The following is a 9,831-nucleotide window of genomic DNA, read 5'->3' on the forward strand; positions in this document are numbered from 1 at the left end:
TTTTATATGACACTTTGTCCAAACACTCTTCTACCAATCTGTTTTCAGCTTTTTATTTTTCCCATGATTGGTATATTGGATACATCTAATATTTAAATTGATTAATGTGGTTTATGACCTAATGTTGTTCATATGTGAAATGACAGGCATTCAATACGATACATGGATGCGGTATTTATAGATTGTTTTTGGTCATAAGTAAGCATTAATTCAGGGTATCCATATGCCCGGGTCTTCGCTAGTGTGTGGACATCCATGGGAGACATCGGGAGTAGACAGTTGTGTGTATCGTCGCCCTGGGCCGAAGTCCGGCGGCAGGCAGTGACGTTGTCCTGGGCGGAAGTCCGCCTGCAGGAAATGACGTTGCGAAACGGAGGAGGACGGTCTACGTTCACTTCCGGGTATCGGCGCTGTTGCCGAGTCGCATGCGTCGTAGTACAGTTAAAACATAGGCGGACCGCGCCGCGCACACACGCTCTCGGAGGAAGTCTTAGTGACGAAACGTCAGGGCGTGTGTGCGCGGTCGCCTTTCAATTAGACTGACGCCTGGCTACGCTATGATCTTTATGCATTACACGGATTGAGTGATGGTCATCAAGCGTCTATGTATATTTTTTGAATGCCTTCATTCAGATCTAATTTTGTAAGTAGACATCTTGAGGGGAGTGGGGTCATACTTGTGTGTACTTTTTAACAATAAATTTTGCGGAATTACACTATATGCCCCTTACTCTTCATTTATATGTCATCATGAATGGAGTGACATATGAAGGTTAATAAGGTATTAAGGAGATCCGAGCTTTCGGGGGTTGGAGACGTCCATATGGTGATTTGATTTCACTCTGAGGAAGTGTTTTTGACTATTAATCTGGTAAGTTCCAGAGGAGAGGGGAGAGCACCGGTGATTGGTTGAATTGTGGTGTATCAGAGTTGCTTCACACCCTTCCCTCGACATTTGGACTGTTATCCATGTAAACTGGCTAGTTTTGTTAAACTGCACCATTTGCCTGTTATCATTCCATTTATATACCTTGTCTGAAGCAAATCCATTCGCTAGCGCTGTTAGTGTGGTTGATTTTTTCTAAATATTTAGATTGTAGATTACACCTTTGTTAGAGACTAGCTTGATCGTTGAGAAGGATGTGCAAGAATGTCATAAAAATTTAATTTTGCACCTAAATAATTACTATTGGTTTTCTATGCATAGAAGGGTTTTTGCTTATGCACAAGAAAAAATGTTTTCTGTCAAATAACTATGTATTCAAAAAGCTTTTCAAAGTATTAACATAAAAATAGGCATGTGATTACCATACCATAGCAAAAATGCATATTTGTACAGGATATCTAGATTTGAAATACGATGGATATACGATAACCCTGTAGAAGGCAGTATGCTTGAGAACCATTAGGAAAACCAATTGTTGGAAACATATCACTTAAAAAGGAAACCTTAAAATTGGTACTGTAAATTGGGATTTTTAGGAGGAAATATGTAGGTGACTAGAATAGGAAGGAAGAATCCAAAAATGCTTGACGAAACCTCAAGAGGAGTGAACCAGATATTTTGCCACTAAAGCTAGCAAAGTGAAAGATTCACTAAAGTTCCGCCAGCACGTCCATGTGGTGCGTATCTTTTCAGGATCAGGGCCAACTTTGGCAACCTAAGTTTCCATTGCAAAGATCTCATTTAAAATCTGGGCCCTTTCCAAGAGGTGAGGAGGTAGATTTCCAGTGTCAGGATATAGCCACCGGAGCCGCTAGTAAACAATGCCATAAAATGGCGATGGACCCAGGGATCGTTGACAATAGGGCAATGGCTGGGGGTAGGCTAGTTGTCGGAAACTAGAAAAAATATTTGATGCAATGTCTTTCTATTGATGAAGAGAATATGGGTAAGCATTTTTTCTAATAACTTTGTCCTAATAATATTGTAGTAAACTTTTTTACAATTATTTATTTTCAGCAATAAAACCTTGTAACTGGTTGTAACTGGTTCCCCATTCTAACAAACAAAAATGTTTGGACTTCTATCCATAAAATCCCCCCAAAAATCAATTACTTAGTTTAGAGCAGCCAGAAAATTGAAAATTAAATGATTATTGGTTGTAAGGGTTAACTTAGCTTGTATTTGCATTATTCAGAAAGCCTGAATATCACTTTGACAGAGCTCTTTGGCAGTCTTCCAGCATACTTACATAGTTTTAGCTAACCGACTTTAATATTTGATAGTATTTATAATAATTTCTAGTGATGTATTTTGAGCGATATTCATTAGTGATTTTCTGTACAAGATGAGTATTTGCCTATCATGAATTATTCCTTAGAGCTGTTTTATATTTTAGTATACATCTTTTTTGACAGTCAGTGATAAGAGATTCGAAGTGGGGTGGCTTTGCCCACACACATCTGTTTTATGTTTAACTAATTTGTAAAATCAATTATTCTTCCTTATTTGTTTTTCAACTTGAATAATTTAGCAGCAAGACGGTTCTCTATCAGTCATCCTTGGCTCATTTGTTTTAACGCAATTCAAAGATTTATGTATTGTGGATTTTGCAGGCAAAAGAATACTACTCTCGAGCCATGGAGCTAGATCCTAGCAATGAATCGGCTGCTCTGAACAGAGGCATTACTAACATGCTTTTACAAGATGTGCAAGGAGCTCTTCACGACTTCCACATGGTCATTGATCTGTGCCCAGTATCCTCTGCTGCATACTTCAATCGTGCTAGCCTACATAAAACTTTACAGCAGTATGATGAAGCTGAGAGGGACATATCCCAGGGTAAGCCCATTCCTTATGCTCAATAATTATTGCTCCTAAACCATGTAGAACAATGGTCTTACATAGCTGTCTGAGCTGGGCAGAGAAATGTTTAGGAGGTTAGAATGGTCTATGAGGGATGTGTGCCAGTAAGGGTATCACTCCCCCACCTTGTTTTTTCATTTATTGCATATTCTGGGGTTCACAGGATATTAACCACTTCCATACAGAGCAGTTAGACACCCTTCCTGCCCAGACCAATTTTCAGCTTTCAGCACTCTCACACTTTGAATGACAATTGCTCAGTCATGCTACACTGTAACCAAACAAAATTTTTATCATTTTTTTCACACAAATAGAGCTTTCTTTTGGTGGTATTTGATCACAACTGGGGTTTTTTTTTTCCGTGATATATGCAAAAAAAGAGCAAAAATTTTGAAAAAAAAACACTTTTTTTTAGTTTCAATTATAAAATTTTGCAAAAAATTAATTTTTCTTCATACATTTGGGCCAAAATGTATACTGCTACATGTCTCTGGTAAAATTAACCCAAATTAGTGTATATTATTTAGTCTGTGTGAAAGTTATTGAGTCTAGAAGCTATGGTACCAATTACTGAAAATTGATCACACCAGATGTACTGACGGCCTATCTCCTTTCTTGAGGCCCTGAAATGTCAGGACAGTACAAATACCGCCCAAATTACCCCTTTTTGTAAAGTAGACAGTCCAAGGTATTTAGTAAGAGGCATGGTGGGTTTTTTGAAGTTGTAATTTTTTCCCACAATTCTTGGGAAAATTAAGAAAAAATTTTGTCAATTTATAAGCTATTTCTAACACATAGCATGTACACAGCAAAAATGACACCCAAAAATACATTCTGCTACTCCTTCCGAGTATGGCGATACCACATGTGTGAGACTTTTACACAGCCTGGCCACAAAAAGAGACTCCACGTCCAAGAAGCACCTTCAGGCGTTCTAGGAGCATAAATACACATAAAACTTTCTTACTACCTATCACACTTTTCAAGGCCCTAGAGCACCAATACAATGGAAAAGTCCACAAAATGACCCCATTTTGGAAAGCAAACACTCCAACGTATATTCTATGAGGCATTATGGGTCGTTTGAACATATAATTTTTTTCCACAGGTTTTTGGAAAATGTGGGAAAAAAATGAAAACTTTTTTTTTTACACAAAGTTGTCAATTTATAGGATATTCCTAACACATAGCATGTACACAGCAAAAATGACACCCCAAAATACATTCTGCCACTCCTCCTGAGTATGGCAATACCACATGTGTGAGACTTTTTCACAGCCTAGCCATATAGAGGGGCCCATCATCCAAGGCGCACCATCATGCATCCTAGCCACTTGCCTAGGCCTATTTTTGACATTTGGTGTTTACAAGCTAAAATCAGTTGTTTTGCTAGAAAACTGCTTAGAACCCCCAAACATTATATATTTTTTTTTAGCAGAGACCCTAGAGAATAAAATGGAGATTATTGCAATATTTTTTATCACACCGTATTTGCGCAGCGGTCTTCCAAACGCAATTTTTTTGGAAAAAATTCACTTTTTTTAATTAAAAAATAAGAAACCAGTAAAGTTAGCCCAATTTTTTTCCATAATGTGAAAGATAATGTTACGCCGAGTAAATAGATACCCAACATGTCATGTTTCAAAATTGCGCACGCTCACGGAATGGCGACGAACTTTGGTACTTAAAAATCCCCATAGGCGACAATTTAAAAATTTCTACAGGTTGCCATCTTTGAGTTACAGAGGAGGTCTAGGGCTCAAATTATTCCCCTTGCTCTAACGATCGCGGCGATACCTCACATGTGTGGTTTGAACACCGTTTACATATGTGGGCGGGGTTTCTGTATGCGTTCGCTTCTGTGCGCGAGCTCACGGGGACAGGGCGCTTTAATTTTTTTTTTTTTTTTACTATTTATTTTATTTATTATTTTTTATTTTTACACCGTTTAAAAAAAAAAAAAATGATCATTTTTATTTCTATTAAAAGGAATGTAAACATTCCTCGTAATAGAAATAGGCACGACAGGACCTCTTTTTTGTGAGATCTGGGGTCAAAAAGTCCTCAGATCTCACAAGTACACTAAAAGATAGAAAAAAAAAAAAAAAATTATTATATAAAATGAAAAAAAAAAAAAAGGACCTTTAAACCGGTTGCTAGGCAACAACATTTTCCGTAGCTCCGGTCCTCCAAGACCATAGAGTCAAGTGAGGGCAAGCTTGCCCTCACTCGACATCCTGTCTGTGAGGATCCGGGACCGGATCGTTTTCCCCGCTGCCGGCGGGTCCGGTAAGCGGGGAAAAGGACCGGGAGGGGGGGGGGGCGCCTCTTCCGCCATCCCGGAAGGGTGATCCCACGGCGAATCCGCCGCTGGGACCACCCTTATCGGAAAGCCAACCGTCCACCGTTTAAAAAAATACCAGGGTTATGGCAGCTATCTGCTGCCATAACACCGGTATTTAGGTTTAAACGGAGGACGTATATAAACCTTTTTGGACTTGGACATGGTGGCTGTATGAAGGGTGATAGGTACTCAGGTACTTTGTTGGGCAGGTGACAGGTACTCTGGTACTGATGAGCAGGTGGCAGGTACTCGGGTACTCCGATAGGCAGGTGACAGGTACTCGGATACTCTGATGGGCAGGTGACAGGCAGGTGATAAGTACTGATGAGTAGTACTGATACTGATAGGTGATACTGTACTGATGGGTACTGATGATCAGTACTGATACGTGATAGGTACTGATGAGTACTGATGAGTAGTGATGGGTACTGATGAGCAGGCGGCAAGTACTCGGGTACTTCAGGCGTCAGGTACTCTGATGAGCAGGTGGAAGGTACTCGGGTACTCTGATGGGTAGATGACAGGTACTCAGGTACTCTGATGACAGGTACTCCGTTGACAGGTACTCAAAGTACCCGAGTACCTGTCATCAGAGTACCCGAGTACCTGTCATCAGAGTACCCGAGTACCCGTCATCAGAGTATCCGAGTACCTGTCATCAGAGTACCCGAGTACCCGTCATCAGAGTACCCGAGTACCCGTCATCAGAGTACCCGAGTACCCGTCATCAGAGTACCCGAGTACCCGTCATCAGAGTACCCGAGTACCCAAGTACCTGTCATCAGAGTACCCGAGTACCTGTCATCAGAGTACCCGAGTACCTGTCATCAGAGTACCCGTCATCAGAGTACCTACGTACCCGTCATCAGAGTACCCGAGTACCCGTCATCAGAGTACCCGAGTACCCGTCATCAGAGTACCCGAGTACCTGTCATCAGAGTACCCGAGTACCTGTCATCAGAGTACCCGAATACCTGTCACCAGCCCATCAGAGTACCCGAGTACCTGTCATCAGAGTACCTGATGGGCTGGTGACAGGTACTCGGGTACTTTGATGGGCTAGTGACAGTTGCTCTTTATTGGGGGGGGGGCAATCAGTGTGTTTGGGGTGCACTATGATTGGTAACTAGCTGTTACCACATTCTTCCTCACACAGGATCAGTGTGTGAGGAGGAGAACACGGTGACAGCTAGTTACCGTGTTCTCTGTTGACATTTGTGACCGGCTGTGATTGGACACAGCCGGTCACGTGGTAAAGAGCCAATTTCATTGGCTCTTTACCTAGATCGGGGATCGACTCTGTCCGAGGGACGAGCCTCGTCCCCGATCGCTGCTCTGCGCGCCCCCGGGGGCGCGCATTGCAGAGAGAACGAGCGGCTCGTGCTGGAGCCGCTCATGTGATCGGCTGTGATTGACACAGCCGATCATGTGGTAAACAGCCAATTTCTATTGGCTGTTTACCTTGATCAGGGATGGGCTATGTCCGAGGGACGAGCCTCACCCCCGATCGCCGCGCTGCGCGCCCCCGGGGGCGCGCAGTAGAGGGGAGATCCGGGCGACGTCATATGACGGCGGCCCGGATCCTCACAACCACTTTGCCGACGTCATTTTACATGACGCGGTATGGAAGTGGTTAAGTAAGAGTTTTAGTTACAGGGGGTGGCAGAACCAGGAATGTCTGCTTCGTGAGCTCATTAGTGGAGTCATGGAGGAACAAAAAACAAGCAATTGGACTCATCCTTGCTAACACATAACGGATCCTTTCAAATACAAGGCTAAAACATTTTCTGCCTTGTAAAGCTTGGCAGTGTGTCCTTAGGATGCTTAAAGTACAACTGAAGTTTTAATATTAACTACACTAACCCACTAGCCCTAGTCCCCCTCATCTAATGTACCTACCCCCCCCTCCCCGCCCCCATTCCAGCTGCTTACTTACTTTGCGGCCTGTACCACATTTCCATCCTTTCCAGACTGAAATCCTCTTCATACTTGTGCAGTGAATCCGTACAGACTTGTAGAAGACCATTTTTCGAGAATGTTCATCATACAACATTAAACAAGTCTATAAGTGCTCGCTGCACTTATGTGAGCAGAGGGTTTATCTACTACAAAGAAAAAAGAAAGGAGAGCTGTATTGGGAGACATATGCGTTGCTGACTTCTCACTTTACATTGTTGTACCTGATTTTTATGCTAGTGCAGCGACTTTATCACTTTCTAAATGGGTAATCCTGAGAGTTCACACTCCTTCATGCTTGTTTTGGCTTAGTGAAAGTATTAAAACTACAAACAAGCAAATATCATTTTTATAGAGGGGTAAGCAGTGGCAGCCGGCATAGTACTTTCAGCATAGATTTTATTTAAAGAGAATATATAGAGGTTTGTTTCCTATATTCTTTATTTATTATAGTCGGGAGAAAAAAAAAATTAAAACCTTTTTTAAAATATTGATCATTTTTAAGTCTGTTAAATATAAAGGATTGTATATTATTATAATTTTTTTGTTTTCAGCCAGAAGTAGCGCTCTGCGCCTTATCCTTTTCCAGTTTGTTGAAAAAAGACTGTTACCCATAGACTTTCACAGCTCAATCTGAAATTTACACACCGCATACATCAGTGACTCATCCCTTGTGGCAGGGCTCAATCCATATTTTCAATAAGACAAACCAGTGCGTCAAAGCTACTGCTATGCTTTCTGATTAGATAAGCCATGGTGCCCTGAGAACCCTTTGTCATGTTATACAAATAAGCAAAAAAAAAAGCAAAACCTTCTAAACAGTGAAACAAAAAAAAAAAACAAGTGCAGCGCTAGTATATAAATGGCATATCATAAATAACAAAATGATAGTAATGACTATATAAGTGTGCTCATAGATATTGGAAAGTGAATATCCAATCCTCTATAATACTCCATGATCCAAAGTAAAAAATAAACTATGATGTGTGGGTATCAGTACGCACACCAAAAATGTAGTATAAACAAAACGTTCAGGAAAAAACAGTGGATCCACCTCCAGTGACTGTTGCAACCAGTGACAGTGGTCCTCCACCAACATATGTATATGCCTATCAGATATCCTGAGAACATGGACCTTGTTTTCAATCCCATCAGGAACTGGAAAACCCCTTTGTGTGTTAAACGATGACTGTATGTATAGTAAAAAACAGATACAAAACACGTTTAAAAATATTTAAACCTAAAAAATAAAGTGACATAGAAATTAATTTAAATAATTAATACTTTAATTACAGGTATAAAGTGCATGAAATTACCAGGATACAATATTTTAAGATGTGTCGACAACTATTTAAACCCACCTCACTATTGTAATTTGCTTTTTACAGCTATGATTCTTCAGCCTGGAGATCCCCTGATGTATAAGCTTCGAGCAGATATCAGAGGCAAAATGGGAATGACCAAAGAAGCCATTGAAGATTATGAGCAAGCAATATATCTCCTGCAACAGCGATGATGCTAATTAGTGCGATGACTGATAAATTATATGATAGCGGTGCACCTACAGCATCTCTCTGTGCACAGAGCCTACCAAGCCCTAAAACTTAACTTTTATTCCAACCTATTAAAAAATAACACAAGATGGCAAAAAAAAAAAGAATCATGATTCTGCAGGTGGATGAAGGGAGTAAAAAATATAGATAGAGGTGGTGCTCAAAATAAATCTCCATGAAAGGAAATTTATATCGCTCTATTACATTTTGTCCAAACTAAATAATTCTCCATCAAGTCATCTCACAACTTGTGCGCTGCGTTCCCTGATAACATAAAGCCCATCAAATAGTGAAAATCCAGACCCAAAAACTCAAAAAATGGTTTTGTCAAAAGTGAAAAAAGTATCCTAAATAAAAATAATAAATGTGTTTAAACACAAAAAAACAGAACAAAAGAATGTGCACAATGGCAGCCACTTTTCCTTTGTGTAGGACATCTCCATGCCTGGACATGCGCGCGGCAGTTCTATTGTCTGGCTGCTCCACCAGCATTACTTTATTCACCAGAGTTTTTGCATGCTGTACCACTGTTCACCATGGGGAGCAAATATCAGAATACCCCAGACATTATCAAAAGGATCACTTGCAGTACTGCTAATCACCACTGGGGGAAAACAGCATCAAAAACCCAATTATTTTCAAAGGCTCCATCATTAAAGGGAAAGCTCCACTTATCTGCACCCCCCCCCCCCCCGGTGCCACATTTGCCACCTTTCGAGGAGTAGCAGGTACCTGTCACAACCAGGTGATCTCGCCGTGGCCCTCGTCCTCCTTTCCCCACCGCTGTGCCATTCACAAAGCCCAGGGCACTTCGCGCACGCACAGTAGGAAACCTGCCGGTTTACCTTACAAGCAATGGTGGTGGCAGCACCCGAGAGCAGATTGAAAAATAGGCTGGGATGAAGACACTGTGGGATCACTGGACAGGTAAGTGTCCTAATATTAAAGTCAGCAGCTACAGAATTTGTAGCCGCTGACTTTTTTCTTTTTTTTTTCTGAAGGAGCCTGGACCCCCCCTTTAAGTCTCATTATGGCACTGCTCACAATGATTCTGCAAGAGCTCCCACTTGAGGTCTATTCTAAAACCGCTCACAGTTATAGTCCTTTCTTCAAACAACACCTAAAACCCACTCAAATAATAAAATTGAATAACTGCAATGAGCCTAAAG

The 9,831-nt window shown here is 41.1% G+C and overlaps 1 protein-coding gene across 1 annotated transcript in view; it reads left to right on the forward strand.

Moving 5' to 3' along the window:
- The window catches only part of LOC309569394 (uncharacterized protein), a 326,566-nt gene extending 317,899 nt beyond the window's left edge, over window positions 1–8,667 (forward strand). The window contains exons 31-32 of the mRNA XM_082275209.1: window positions 2,560–2,785; window positions 8,498–8,667. Coding sequence (XP_082131335.1) covers window positions 2,560–2,785; window positions 8,498–8,625 — 354 coding nt within the window. The 3' untranslated portion in view covers window positions 8,626–8,667. The remainder of the gene's footprint in view (window positions 1–2,559; window positions 2,786–8,497) is intronic.
- The last annotated feature ends 1,164 nt before the right edge of the window (window positions 8,668–9,831 follow it).

Source organism: Pelophylax lessonae, assembly GCF_965119305.1.
Source record: "Pelophylax lessonae genome assembly, chromosome: 13".
Lineage (NCBI taxonomy): Eukaryota > Metazoa > Chordata > Amphibia > Anura > Ranidae > Pelophylax > Pelophylax lessonae.